This window comes from Eulemur rufifrons, chromosome 10 (assembly GCF_041146395.1).
Source record: "Eulemur rufifrons isolate Redbay chromosome 10, OSU_ERuf_1, whole genome shotgun sequence".
Taxonomy (NCBI): Eukaryota; Metazoa; Chordata; class Mammalia; order Primates; family Lemuridae; genus Eulemur; species Eulemur rufifrons.
The window spans coordinates 17,391,977-17,407,388 of record NC_090992.1 but is presented as its reverse complement, the minus strand read 5'-3'; the positions used below and the strand labels follow the sequence as shown (position 1 = coordinate 17,407,388).

General features: G+C 49.1%; 1 protein-coding gene across 2 annotated transcripts in view; it reads left to right on the top strand.

Annotated features, from left to right (window-relative positions):
* WWC1 (WW and C2 domain containing 1) overlaps positions 1-10,294 on the top strand; it is a 147,471-nt gene extending 137,177 nt beyond the window's left edge. Inside the window, exons 20-23 of one of the 2 annotated variants that reach the window (XM_069483879.1) lie at positions 1,263-1,354; positions 5,335-5,587; positions 8,124-8,245; positions 9,478-10,294. In XM_069483879.1, the coding sequence (XP_069339980.1) occupies positions 1,263-1,354; positions 5,335-5,587; positions 8,124-8,245; positions 9,478-9,544 (534 nt within the window). In that variant the 3' untranslated portion in view covers positions 9,545-10,294. Of the gene's footprint in view, positions 1-1,262; positions 1,356-5,334; positions 5,588-8,123; positions 8,246-9,477 lie in introns of both variants that reach the window. The other variant, XM_069483877.1, reaches the window with a different exon arrangement.
* The last annotated feature ends 5,118 nt before the right edge of the window (positions 10,295-15,412 follow it).

The window sequence follows — 15,412 nt, the reverse complement described above, 5'->3', positions numbered from 1 at the left end:
ATTCCTGAACTTGCTCCGTGGGAGTCGATATTATTTCCCTACTCTCTGCATCAGTTTCCCCAGCTATTGAATGGAAGTAATAACAAGACAACAATATTCTCTGCCATGTCTGAGATGAAATGCATTAAAATATCTTTATGTTAGAGAAGGTTCAATTCAAGGACTTAATGTAGCTTTCATCACTGTTTTATGACACAGTATTTAATGCTTAAACAATTACAACTTAAGGATCAGTTGTCCAATATCTGCCTCTGGTTGGTAGGACACATATTCTGCAGGTGCCACCTTTGGATGAATATCATTATCATTAATAATAGTTAATAACCACAGCAATGATAACACTAACAGCTTCTCAGGAGAGACCTGCAGCTGTGAACTGACAGCTGCCAGACAAACAGGCACCGTAATGCTGGCCTGTGGCGACCCCACTGACTTTGGAACTAGGACTCTCAGGGGAAGCTCCCACCCTCACTCACCTCCCAGGGTGTGTGGTCACCCCAGCCCCTCTTTGCCATGCTTCTCGGAAGGTGGGACACACTCTCAGTAGAACAGCATCCCACCTGGACCATGGCCTGATTTCTGGCCTTAGACAGGGACTGTTAGCCCTCTGGGGGAGTCGCAATAACTCCGTGACTGCAGGGATGCTGGCAGGGAGAGGCGGGGTCAGCACAGCCATCCCCAAGCCTGTCTGCTCCATCTTCTCCAAGGATGATGCAGTCCCTGAGGCTTCGCCTTTGAGCTGCCTTTTTGTTTTTTTTAAATGTATCAATCTTGACAGTGGCTCCATTGGAGCCAGTAAAGGCGGGCTCTGTGGGCACCAGGGAAGAGTCGATGCAAACACCCCTTTGTGTACAAGGTCAAGGGGGTCGTATACCCTGGAGCCACACTGCCTGGTGTCAAGCCCTGCTGTGCTGCTGACCACCTGGCCGGCCCTGGACAAGTTCTGTAACCCTTGAGCCTCTGTCCCCTTGTTTGTGAAATGGTGATGCTCCCATCGCACAGGGTTGCTGGGGGATTCAGTGGGGTATTGCATCTCATTTAGCATCACACAGAGACTCACACAGAGATACAGCAGCGTGCATCATGCGTAGTACATGCTCGATGAACGTTTGCTTACAAAGAGAAGGAAGGTCAGGATGAAGCCTAGAACCAGAAAGGAAGGACCAGGCTGAGTGGGGGAACCTGACCTCCCTCCAGGCCTCGGTGCTCCTTCCAGGATGCACTCTGACCACGCTTCACATCCCGTGACTTTTCTCCTGCAGCTGAATCGGAGTGACAGTGACAGCTCCACTCTCTCTAAAAAGCCACCTTTTGTTCGAAACTCCCTGGAGCGGCGCAGCGTCCGGATGAAGCGGGTAAGAGAGTCACCTCGAAGGTTTTATGTGCCGCCCCTCCTGCGTTTCCCCAAGCCCTGTGTCCTGCACACGCATCCCCGGTGTCTGGCCACTTCTCCTCGTCGCTGGTTTGAAGAAATGTTACCCTTGCGAGCGTGATGGTATTTGCAAACAGAAGTTGTGTTGGCACTAGGGAAGGTGCCAAAGGGTAAATGTAACCCTATTGTGACAAATAGGTTAGATGAGGAGTGTGCACACTTGTGCTGGTCTTCCTGGGTAGAAATCAAACCAAACCAAGACGTCACAGTCACCAGAGAGCGTGATCCGATGGGCGCCTGCCTCATGCAAGGCTCTGCTCAGCGTGTCCCGTCATCCCGAGGATGCAGCATATAGGTTCTGGCGGCCCTCCCTGCTGGCAGAGAAGCCGAGCGCCTCCAAGTGCCAACTCACTTCTCTCGGGCCAGCTGGACACACACGGGGAGGAGGCCACAGGCTGCCCTGTAGAGAGGCCTCGCCTTTCCTGCCGGGCTGAGGGGTCCAGGTGGGGGGGTGTCAGTAGGCAAAGGCGCCACTCCTGGTCAGGACTTGGACCGCTCAGGACTGCAGGAGAGGCAGAAGTGCCCTCCACACTCTGGGCTTTCCAGGAGACTTTAAAGCAGTTCTGTCTGGTGAATTTGCAGAACCAGAAGAGACTCAGGAACCAGAATGTCAGAAAAAGAAAACGCAGAGAGAGAAAGCAAAGGGAAAGAGAGTATGGAGGGGGAGAGAGAGTGCTGACAGCCCCGTTAGGGGAAGGCCCCACCTCCCGCAGCCCGCCTGCTGACTGCTGGGGTCTGGGCCTGGTCCCTGGCCTCACACCCCATCCCCCACCCTCCACCCCCCAGCAAGTGTGCAGAGGGAACCAGAGAGAGCGGGAGAGAGGGAGCAGTGCAGGGGAGGGTGCACAGGGAAGGGGCAGTGTGCTGGCTGTAGGAGACTGTGGACGTGGCCTCAGAGGACAGGCTGTGGGCGACTGACTGCCTTTTCTGGGACTCCTACCCCCACCCCATGTGCTGTAGCCGCTGGTACTACAGTCTCTAGAGCACCAACAGTCACCCAGGGGGCTTATGGACAATGCAGATTATAAGGCCACACTCCCAGACAGTCTCATGCGCTGTCATTTTATAATAACTGTAAATTTTGTAATAACAAGCTCCCAGGGGATTCTGGAGCAGGTGTTCCATGACCCACTTCTGCAGAGATGCCACTCGGAGCTCCTGCTTGCTCCCCCTGCATTTCCTACTGTTCCCTTCCGAGGTGGGGCCCACGGAAGTTCCCCTCCACTGCCCCCCTTTCCCCTTGGCCAACGATGGACTAAGGGATCCCCTGTTGCTGGGTGTGAGCAACAGGAGAGTCCAGAGGCTGGGCCGTGGCCCCTGTGCACGGCAGTCCTTGCCTCCTCTTGCTGCCTGAGCAGCCTGAGATGTGCTCTCTGTCCTGCAGCCTGCCCGGCAAATTCCTAAGCTCAGAGAAAGCAAAAGAATCTTCATTTGTTGCTCTGAGAAGTTGAACCTCATAGATCACTGAGCTACTTTTCCTTGGCCCTGCCCATTTCTACTCACAGATCAGATGATGTTCACCCTAGAAGAGCATTCTAGAACTTCTGCATTGAACTGTTTCATATTCTTAATAGTGTGCTCACCAGCCTTGCAAAGTGAGGATAGGTCTCATAGTAATGTTTCTTAGGTCATGTCTCAGCTGTCTTCATCAGTCATTGTGTTTGTTTTCTATTGCTGCAGAACAAATCACCAACAACTTAGCAGCCTAAAATATCACAAATTCATTATCTCACAGTTTCTGCCGGTCAGGGGCTCAGGCATAGGTTAGCTGAATCCTCTGCTCAGGGTCTTAGCCGGCAGAAATCTAAGTGTTGACTGGCTGCATCATCCTCATCTGGAAATTTGACCGCTTCCAAGCTCCCTCCAATTTGTCGGCAGAATTTATTCCCTTGTGTTTTTTTGCTAGCTGCCGGCCGGGGGTCCATTCTCAGCTCCTAGTGGTCCTTGCCGTATGACTCTCTCTACAATGTGCATTGCTTCTTCAAGGCCAGCAGAAGCAAAGCCTGGCCAATCCATCCTTTAAAGCTGTGGTCCCCAACCCCCAGGCCATGGACCACTATCGGTCTGTGGCCTGTTAGGAACCGGGCCACACAGCAGGGGGTGAGTGGCGGGCAAGCAAGCGAAGCTTCATCTGTATTTACAGCTGTTCCCCATCGCTCACATCACCGCCTGAGCTCTCCCTCCTGTCAGATCAGCAGTGGCATTAGATTCTCACAGGAGCCCGAACTCCATTGTAAACTGCACGTGTGAGGGATCGAGGTTGCACCCTCCTTATGAGAATGTATTGCCTGGTGATCTGAGGTGGAGCTGAGGCGGTTACGCTAGTGCTAGGGAGTGGCTGCAAATACAGACCGTCATTAGCAGAGAGGTTTGACTGCACAGAGACCATAGTAAATCAACTGCTTGCAGATTCATAAAAACTCTATCAGTGAGTGGCAAATGACAATGTAATAATAATAGAAATAAAGTGCATAGTAAATGTAATGCGATTGCATCATCCCCAAACCATCCCCCCACCCTCGATCCATGGAAAAATTGTCTTCCATGAAACCAGTCCCTGGTGCCAAAAAGGTTGGGGACTGACCCCCGGTCCATGGAAAAATTGTCTTCCATGAAACCAGTCCCTGGTGCCAAAAAGGTTGGAGACTGCTGCTATAAAGGCTCACCTGAGTAGGTCAGGTCCACCCAGGACAATCTTTCTTTTAATTCAAAGTCAGTTGATCTGTGACCTAATCATGGGAATGACATCTCCTAGTCACAGATCCCATCCATGCTGAAAGGGAGGAGATTGTGCAGGGCGTGTCTATTAGGGGTGGGAATCTGGGGGGCCATCGTAGCATTCTGGCTCCTTAGTCATTTAGTTATTGATTTTTAATCATTAGTGGGTTTTGATGGGAGGGGAGTTAATGATTGTTTTAATCAGGATCTTTTACATACAAATAACTGAAGAACCTAACCCAAACACAGCTTAGAAACGAAAGAGGGAATGTATTGTCCCACTTAATGGAAAAGCCCAGGACGTTGGGCTACCTTCAGGCACAGATCAATCCAGGGGTTGTGACAAAGTCATTAGGCCTCAGTCCCCGTCTCACGGCACTGCCCCATCCATGTAGCTTAATTCTTGAACAGGGTCACCCCATCTGATGGTAAATATGACCGTGGTCAGCCCCAGGTTTGTATCTTGCTGGCTTAGCAACCTCCACGTAAAGACATAAAGATACAGCCTTGTTTCCGAGAGGTTCAACAGAGTGCCAGAATTGAGTATTGTTGGCAGGGCTCAGATAACGTTGTCACCCCTGAATACATTGCCGAGATGCTGACTGGCCGGGCTAAGTCGCATTCCTGTCCCCGATGCCCCGCGCCAGGCGGGTGGGCGAGGAGCAGCGTGTCTCCCGGGGCAGAGGAGGGTGCCCTGCCTGCCACGCTGGGGAACTGCGTGCCGCACGGGCAGAAACACAGATGTCCACTGCAGGGTCACAAAGGCAAGAGACGTGGCTTCTACTCCCAAAGGGGGACAGACCTGCACTGAGGAAACGGCTTCAGGACAGGATGGTGGCTGGCCCACCACGGAGAGGGTACATGGGGGGCCACCAGCACAGTGCGTGGTCAGCCTAGCGGGGCCTGCAGCCGACTACCGGGGGGAGTCTCGGCCTTGCCCTGCATGCTCTGTGATTTGACCTCTGCGAGCCTGTGCACGTAACAGTTGGGACCCCTTAGGGTTCTTGTGAAAATGAAATGAGGTCATGCCCGATAACTGTGAGCTGTTTAAGTTGGAGAATTCAAGACAGGCTTCTGGGGGAGGGAAGGCCCCATTTTGAAGGAGTGGAAGCCTACAGAGAAATGAAGTGGGTGTTTGGGGTTCAGAGAAGGGGTTGTGTGGCCCCCTGCCGGGGCCGTCTCATGCCATCCCCACCCCTACAGCCTGCCTCGGTCAAAGCCCTGCGCTCTGAGCGCCTGATCCGCACCTCGCTGGACCTCGAGTTAGACCTGCAGGCAACGAGGACCTGGCACAGCCAGCTGACCCAGGAGATCTCGGTGCTGAAGGAGCTCAAGGAGCAGCTGGAGCAGGCCAAGAGCCAAGGGGAGAAGGAGCTGCCGCAGTGGCTGCGTGAGGACGAGCGCTTCCGCCTGCTGCTAAGAATGCTGGAGAAGCGGGTGAGTGCCCCCGGGGGTGGGGGGACCACAAGGAAGACAGGCCCTGTGGTTCCCACCACAGGCCCACTGAGTGCTCCAAGCGCCCCTCGTTCCCGTTAGCAGAGGGATCCAGGTGTCCCTCTGCCCATGCTACCTTAGTGACCCTCCACCCAGCTGCAAGGCCCATTCACTGCATCCATTGACATATTTGTGCACGCAGGCCCTATCGCTCACACATTTATTCCTCGTGCACTTCTTCATCACACATATCGCTGGGCACAAACTGCAACAGAGCGAAGATAGGACACTGACCGCCCAATGCCAGCCCACGCAGTCCCACAGGGCAGCTTTCTCCAAAGGAGAGAAGGGTTGATCGCCAGGGGGCCTTTGTGCTGCCAGGGATTGCTCTGGAGTGCCAGCCTGCTGGCCCTCTGCCCTGCTGCAGTGAGTCTGAGGGATCGCAGGGTTGATCCAGGAGAAAAATAGAACCACAAAGTACAGGAACACACAGTGAGTTTTATGTGGGCTGTGCTTTGGCAGGTTTGCATACAGGGGGAGTCCCTCAGAGCATGTGTCCTTCCAAAGGTACTGGGGCCGTTGCCCAGTGGGGAGGAGAGCAGGGGAACTCCCAGCGGGGAGGGGTAGCGGAGAGGGGGCTTGTACATCTAGATGATGTCAATCAGCTCCACAGTGGGGAGTCTCTGAGTCAGAAAACCCCAAAGCCCAACAACAGCAGCATGGGGTCTCTTGTAAGCCCAGGTTTTATCTTATCTGTGGCTAGCAAATGTTGGGTACAGTTTCACAGGTTATGCAAAGCAGGAAGGTTCTAAAAGGCTTTAAAAAAAAAAAAACTGCTTATTTGCACTATATTTAAAACAATTGAAATGTTAAAAATTCGAGTTTGGCACCAGTGGGCTTTTGAGCCAAGAGGTCCCTGACACCTTACAGGGGCTGCTGCCTGGGTTACTGGGAGGCCATCAGCTGAAATCCCAGCCTAGTGCAGAGTGATGCCTTTGGGCAGGAAGATGATGCTGGGCTTCTCAGGCCTGGCGAGAGTGGGAGCTTCAAACTGACTCTAGCGATTCAGAAATTCCAGAAATGTTTCTTTCTCATTTATTACTAATTTTTTTTTTTTTTTTTTTTTTTTTTTGAGACAGTCTCACTCTGTAGCCTAGACTAGAGTGCAGTGGCATCATCACAGCTCACTGCAACCTCAAACTGCTGGGCTCAAGCGATCCTTTTGCCTTAACCTCCCAAGTAGCTGGGACTACAAGCACACACCACGACTCCTGGCTAATTTTTCTATTTTTAGTAGAGACAGGGTCTCGCTCTTGCTTGGGCTGGTCTTGAACTCCTGAGCTCAAGCGATCCTCCCGCCTCGGCCTCCCAGAGTGCTAGGATTACAGGTGTGAGCCACCGCACCCAGCCATCTCATTTACTACTAATAGCCTGTGTACTTATAAACAGGGTTATAAAAAGACCATTAAGGGAAAATAGAAAATTAGAAAACTTTAAGGAGAAGGAAATAAATATATCCCAAACCTAACTGTAGTTGGCTATTTATCTTTGAGCATACTGGTAGTCAAGGCAAAAAGAGGTAAGAAAACAAGTGCCTAAGTACCCTGCCTTCACACTTGATTTGGCCAAAAGCAGCGATATGTGCTCTGCCTTAAGAAAACACGAACTTGGCCGGGCGCGGTGGCTCACGCCTGTAATCCTAGCACTCTGGGAGGCCGAGGTGGGCGGATCGTTTGAGCTCAGGAGTTCGAGACCAGCCTGAGCAAGAGCGAGACCCCATCTCTACTAAAAATAGAAAGAAATTATATGGACAGCTAAAAATATATATAGAAAAAATGAGCCGGGCATGGTGGTGCATGCCTGTAGTCCCAGCTACTCGGGAGGCTGAGACAGGAGGATCGCTTGAGCTCAGGAGTTTGAGGTTGCTGTGAGCTAGGCTGACGCCACGGCACTCACTCTAGCCTGGGCAACAGAGTGAGACTCTGTCTCAAAAAAAATAAATAAATAAAAGAAAACACGAACTAAGAAAACTTGACCTTTCACATAGTAAAAAAAAAAAAAAATAGTACATCTATGACTTCTACCAAAAAAACCATTTGAATGATGGCTTTATTGACCAAAATTCTGTCTTTGTGCAACGTGTTCAAGTATATAGGACATGGATATTTTCCAGCGCTCTGGTTTGTTCTCATAGTGCTTGCGTAGGTTTACATCAGGAGGAAGGGGCTCGTAGGCACCACTGCATGACTTGCAGTTGGGTTTCCACCACTGCTTCTCCACCAGGCAGCCCTCATCTCTTCACTTCCTCAGATCCACACAGGTGTTCAGCTCCCTGGCCCCCAGAATCTGGCCACTGGGACAGATGATGTGCTCACTTCCCACTGTCATCCTGAATGAAGCGGACCCCATGGTGGAGCAGGAAGCACGAGGGTGCCCTTGCTCCAGCAGCCTCCTGGTTTGTGCCAGTGGGTTTTCCGTGGCTGCCCCGTTCTAGAGGCCCCTCTACCACCTCAGCGCCTTGCTTTGCCTTGCCCTGCAGATGGACCGAGCAGAGCACAAGGGTGAGCTCCAGACAGACAAGATGATGAGGGCGGTCGCCAAGGATGTGCACAGGCTTCGAGGCCAGAGCTGCCAGGAGCCCCCCGAGGTTCAGTCTTTCAGGTAAGCAGAAGGCACGGCCAGCCCACCTGCCTAGGTCGTCTTTTCATGCTCTCACTGCTCCCGTCCCTTGCTCAGAGAGCACCAGCTTTCTCTGCAACAGATGTTGCTCCTCCGCCAAGGCGTCCCTGGCGATCTCTCAGCTCTGCAGTGCTCTTCCCTTGGCCGTCTTTATCAGTCCCCGCACAACTTGAGCTCATTTGTTAGATCCTCTTGTTTAATGAATGAGCCACCTGCTCCATCCTCCCTCTTAGTGTTTCCATCGCTGGTAATTGCGGAGGGTTGGCTGAATGATAAATACACTGGGGGTGATGGATGCCCACTGGGCCTCCCTCCCTCTGCTGCTGCCTGCCAGGATCTCAGGGAGGTGCCTTCTTGCCGAACCGGACCCAGGCTTATCCCAGGAAGGCCCCAAATGCCATTCGGCCTGAGCCTCCCCTGCTAACATTTAGACTTCATGATATCCTCTCAGATAAGGTAATGTTTGTGTGTGTGCAATCATAGCTCACTGCAGCCTTGGACTCCTGGGCTCAAGCAATCCTCCCACCTGAGTAGCTAGGACTACAGGTGCATGCCACCATGTGCCACCATGCCTGGCTAATTTTTCTTTCTTTCTTTTTTTTTTTTTTTTTAAGAGACGGGGTTTCACTGTGTTGCCCAAGCTGGTCTCAAATTCCTGGCCTTAATTTTTTAACAAATTGAGAACTAAAACCAACAAATACTAGAAGTGGCCCAAGGGCCCTTTTTTTTTTTTTTTTTTTTTTAAATCTGAGACACAGTCTCGCTTTGTCACCCAGGCTAGAGTGCCATAGCATCAGCCTAGCTCACAGTAACCTCAAACTCCTGAGCTCAAGTAATCCTCCTGTCTTGGGCTCCCAGAGTGCTAGGATTACGGGCATGGGCCACCGTGCCTGGCTCCTAAGGCCCTCTTGAACTCTGAGAGTTCTCTGATTTGAACTGAAGATAATTGGTCATGCTAATAGGTCTTCTAAAACAGTGGTTCTCAGCCAGGACGCTTCCCCCCTCCTCCAGCATTTGGCAATGACCGTACATCTTTGGTTGCCATAACTGCAGGCCAGGGTTGCCTACTAGCATCTGGTAGATAGCCAAGGATGTTGCCAAACATCCTGCAGTTAATCCACAGGACAGCCCCCACAACAAAGTATTATCCTGCCCGAAATAGCTATAGAGCAAGGTTGAAACACCCTACTCTAAAGGAATGGCCTCTTTTATAGGGAGAAGATGGCATTTTTCACCCGGCCTCGGATGAATATTCCAACCCTCTCTGCAGATGACGTCTAATCACCAGAAAAGTATTTCCTTTGTTCCACTGACCACGCTGTGAACGTTGCCTGTGGCTAAAGTTATTTATGTGGTGTTATATGAAGGTACTGAGTCACGAGTCCTCTAGCGCTCTTGTTGGATTGAAGACGAACAGGTTTTTTTTATTGTGGGTTCTATTGTTATTATTTAAAAAAAAGAGAGAGGAAAAAAAAAGCCCACCAAAAACAGAAACAAAAAAACCAGCATTAAAATGACAAGATTGTATAGTTTGTATATTTAGGAATGTATTTTTGGGAAAGAAAATTTAAATGAACTTAAAGCAGTGTTGAGTTACTGCTTTTCTTAAAATCATTTAGATTTTTTGTTTGTTTGTTTGTTTGTTTGTTTGTACAGCTCTACCTTTTAGAGGTCTTACTGCAATAAGAATAATGTTTGGGGGACGGTAATCCTAAAAGGACGTCCTGCGGATGTCACAGTACAGCTAACCTTTCCTAGTTAACATATTTTGTACAATATTAAAAAAAATGCACAGAAACCGTCGGGGGGATTCAGAGGTGCATCCACGAATCTTTATGAGCTGTGATGTGTTTCTACATGGCCGCCTGACTTGGAGGGGCAGTGCCAAGCTGGCCGAGCAGCCCGCCTGCGCTGGCGACAGGCCACGCCGGTCTCAGACGCCCAGTGAAGCCACTGACATGAGTGAGGGGAGGGCTGCAGGGAACTCCGTTCAGTTTTATCTCCATCAATAAAGTGGCCTTTCAAAAAGAACTTCCTCTCGCTCTCTTTTTCTCTCCCACCCCTCCCACTCCGTCTGCATTTCCCTGATTTTTGGCCACCCAGTCCTAAAAAATTTTTTTTTTTTTTTTTTTTGAGACAGGGTCTCCCTCTGTTGCCCAGCCTGGAGTGCCGTGGCATCAGCATAGCTCACTGCAACCTCAAACTCCTGGGCTCAAGCAATCCTTCTGCCTCAGGCTTCTGAGTAGCTGGGGACTACAGGTACACATCACCATGCCCAGCTAATTTTTTCTTTTTTTGAAGAGATAGGGTCTCACTATATTGCCCAGCTGGTCTCAAACTCCTGGGTTCAAGTTATCTTCCTGCCTCAGCCTCGAAAAGTGCTGGGATTATAGGCATGAGCCACTGTGCCTGGAAACATTTTTTTTCTTTTGTGCATTGTGCTCATTTGTTCATTAAATTAAAACAACTTCTAAGCTCATCCGGAATCTATATTCCCGATTTAGATTGATGCTCTCTGTGCTCTCTCCTTCCGTGGACTTCCACCCCACATGTTGAGAGGTGACTTCAGAATTTCTTCCTAGGAGCATCAATCCCTGTTGTCCCCAGCTCAGTTGCGGTAGGTCCCAGAGCACAAGGACTGTGTCTCTTGCTGCGCCCATGGCCCCTTAATTCCTACACAGCTCAGAGCTTGGAGAAGGCTGCTGTACTTGCTGACCACGTGGGCTTTTCTGCCCTTCTTTTTTCCTTTTCTTTTCTTTTTTTTTTTTTTTTTTTTTTTTGAGACAGAGTCTTGCTCTGTTGCAGGGCTACAGTGCTGTGGTGTCAGCCTAGCTCACAGCAATCTCAAACTCCTGGGCTCAAGTGATCCTACTGCCTCAGCCTCCCGAGTAGCTGGGACTACAGGCATGCGCCACCATGCCCGTCTAATTTTTTCTCTGTATGTATTTTTTAGCTGTCCAAACCATTTCTTTCTATTTTTAGTAGAGATGGAGGTCTTGCTCTTGCTCAGGCTGGTCTCGAAGTCCTGACCTCAAGCGATCCTCCCACCTGAGCCTCCCAGAGTGCTGGGATTACAGGCATGAGCCACCGCGTCCGGCCACGTGGTTTTCTGCCCTTCTCTTAAGGGCACTGGCCACAGCGATTGGGCAGAGGACCCGACGGTCAAAGCGAACCATCCCTTGGCTACCACGACTGGACCAGGGATAGGTGTAGGGCCCCAGCTGAGCTAACCACAGGCCGTCCCTCACATTTTCCACCTGAAGGCTGGAGAGTAGATCAGCTCTTCCCAAAGCTACTTCTGGCCGTGGTTTCCGCTTCATGAGGCCAATGGGATTAGGAAAGTGAGGCCAACTTGCAGAGAGAAGCAGATGCGAGAGGAGAGGAAAGAATGAGGGTGTCCCGGGGACACTGGGGCTGGAATTTGCTGACCCTAGAGGCTGCAGCAGCCTCGCTCTATTTCTAGTCTCTTTGGTGAGCCAAGTCAAGATGCTGTGGAATTCCTTCTCTCAGTCACATGTTCACCTGTGTTCCGCTTCCCCAGCAAGGGTCAGCCCCTCACAGCCCCGCAGCATCAGCTGCTCGTGTGTGGCAAAAGTGATGTGGAGCAAATCCTCCTGACGGGAGAAGTGTGTCTCGGTGTCGCTTCAGCTGACGCGGCACTTGGAGAGAACCAGACTACCTCGGCACAAGCGGGCTGACCCTCTTCCAGCCCTGGTGCTGATCTCTGTGAGCGGTTCACTGGCAAACCACCAGTACGTTCAGCTTTTTGCCCAGAGAGAAATCAATAAATAAATGTCCACTCACCATTGTGCATGTGTCTTTTCCAGAAGCTTCAGGAAACAAAAGTCCAGAGATCTGAAATGACCTGCTCAAGGTCACACCGATATAAATGGCCAGAGCGAGGTTAATGTAAATCCCATCTTTTGACTCCAAAATGTTTATTTTCCTTCAGCTCCAGTTTCTGTTTCATGGTGGCATTACCGGGCCACATGAGTGGGACTGATGGGTGGGACTTAGAATTCTTGGTCTTGAAGAACGAAGTCATGAAATCCCGGGGTTCCTGTGCGTAGAGTACGAGGATACGCACCTGCAGAAAGACTCAGCAAACCTCACTGGTCTCATGGCCCCATTGCTAAAGCCAGTGGTTGCCTTTTTGACTGCGGATCTTTTGCAATATGCACATTGGCAATGCCTGTGCTTTCTGCCTCTCCAGAAGGCTAACAACTAAGATTCTTCCAGGGAACCCCTGCTAACCTGACTGCAGCCATACTGAACTTTCGTGTCTCCTTCCCACCACCGGGGTTTCGCAGTCCCAGTTCCTTCTGCCTGGTCCATTTCCTCCATGTCTTCACAGTGACCTTTCACAGCCGTTCCTTCTCACCCGTCAGATCTCAGCTCAAGCCTCACGGCTCAGAGCGCCCTCTCCACCCTGGCCACCCTATCCAAAGCCGCCCTCCCACAAGTCACTCTCTGACACAGTAACCCGTTTGTCTCAGAGCACTGTTCCTCTCTGCAGAGTCTTCTTACGTCCCATCTGTCTCTCCCCTCTAGAACATAATCTCCTAAAACAGGGACCTGTTTGCCTTGTTTTCTGCTACGTCGGATGCAGAGTGGGTCCTTAATAAATACTTGTGGGATGAATGAATGACGTGAAAAGTCTGCTTTCCCGAGGTTTGTTACCCATTGTCAACCAAAGTCTGAAAAATATTTAGTGGAAAATGCTGGAAATAAATAATTCATAAGTTTTAAATTGCACACTTTTATTGGTAGCATGATGAAATCTCCACCATCCTGCTCCAGTCTGCCTGGGTGGGACGAATCCTCCCTTCGTCCAGCGAATCCATGCTGTCTGTGCTACGGCCTGTTAGTCACTTAGTAGCCATCTCAGTTATTGGATCAAAAAAGCATAGTTTATATAGGGCTTGGTACTATATGTAGTTTCAGACATCCACTGGGATTCTTGGAAGTTATCCCCAAAGATAAGCGGGAGGACTACCATTTTAACACTTTGATTTGAAAAATAAAGGCAAACTTTAAAAAAATAAAGTAATATAATTTGGATTATTTGATTTGACAAAAAGGACTGGCTTTGCCAGTAAATTAATATGGTAGACACTTTCCATAAATTGGACAAGCTAAATTTACACATCCACAGTTTAATGAAAGTACAGTGAGAGCACTTATTGAGAAACATCATTCCAAAAAATAATTTATTGCCACAATTTAAAGCTGTGATAAGAGTTTTTAGATGTCAACTTTTAAAAATCTACACTTCAGTATGAATTTTAAAAATTCTTTTTTTTTTTTTTTTTTTGGAGACGGAGTGTCGCTTTGTTGCCCTGGCTAGAGTGAGTGCTGTGGCATCAGCCTAGCTCACAGCAACCTCAAACTCCTGGGCTTAAGCGATCCTCCTGCCTCAGCCTCCCGTGTAGCTGGGACTACAGGCATGCGCCACCATGCCCGGCTAATTTTTTTCTATATATATTTTAGTTGGCCAGATAATTTCTTTCTATTTTTAGTAGAGGCGGGGTCTCACTCTTGCTCAGGCTGGTCTCGAACTCCTAACCTTGAGCGATCCACCCACCTCGGCCTCCCAGAGTGCTAGGATTACAGGCGTGAGCCACCGCGCCCGGCCTTAAAAATTCTTTTATGAGGCATACAAGCAAAAAAGTTGAGAGACTGCTGCTCTAAACTGGGACCATAGGAAAAAGTGAATAAGTGCCTGCCCTCTTAGAATGTATATCCCAGATTATCTGTTTAAGATTTGAGCAATAAAATTAAAATCCTAAGTCCCCCAGTGGACTGAATGTACCCCCCCTTTTGGCCAAGGGGATCCCAGCGATGCCTTAAAAGCTTGAGTTTCGGTCCTGATGGGACAAGAAGTCAGATGTTGCGTCATTATACCCTCTCCCTCACTAACAGCCATTAGATTTACTTTTCTAAGGCTTAAACAGAAACCAGCCCTTTCCAAAGACTTGCTGGACTCTCTTCCCTTTTTGTGGTTTCAATACAGCTGCTGACCGGCATTCCTTATAGGAGACCACCAACTGTGGAGTGGTCCTGGCCAGTTTACAGGGGCTGTGCACTGAGTGCCTTCGTGACCTCTGCTTCACCTTTGGACGTATAGAGCCTGACTTTAATGCATTTAAATGCCTCCACTTCAAAGTGAATGTAGGTCGTATGTAACATACATGTTTGTTCAATATGCATGTGTTAAGATCCCCTTCATGAATATTCATACCTTTTCCTATAATGTTGAATGTGTACGCTTAGCCAACCTGTTCAGCATAAATTCCTGTCTTGCTCTTCCCTCCCTTGAAATGCTTTCCTTCCAGCTTTTGCCAGAGCCCGCACTCCAAGCCTGCAGATGGGCAGCCTGTAGGGTGCAACCCTTCATAAGAAATAAAGCTCTCCGTTCTAAATTTCGGGACCTCATGATTCTTCAGTTGACAGATTTTAACTAAGTATTTATATAATGGAATAGTACTCAGCCTTAAGGAAGGAGGAAATCCTATTGTAAGTGGCAACATGGATAAACCTGGAGGACATTATGCTAAGTGCAATAAGCCAAACACAGAAAGCCAAATACCATTATCTCCCTTATATGAGGAATCTAAAACAGTCAAACTCAGATAATTAGAGAGTAGAATGTTGGTTTCCAGAGACTGGGCAGGGGGCTACGGAAAATGGGGAGATGTTGGTCAACAAAGTTTCAGTTAGGCAGAATGAACAAATTCTGAAGATCTAATGGATAGCATGGTGACTATGAATAATACTGTATCGTATTCTTGAAATTTGCTGATAGATCTTAAATGTTCACACCACACACACACACAAATGATAACTATGTGAAGAGATGGTGATGTTAATTATCTTGATTGTGGTAATCATTTCAGAATGTATTAATATATCACAACATTACATTGTACACCATTATTATATACAATTTTTATTTGCCAATTATACCTCAGTAAAGCTGGGATAATAAATAAGATTTTAACTGAAATGTCACCTGCTCAGAGATGCCTACTCTGACCCAGTAACTCTATCACATTACCTTCCTGGCCATCAAAACTCCTTTGAGATTGTTATTTCCCTTATTTTTTTTTTTCTAGTATATTTCTCCACTCTAAAATGTAGCCACTATGG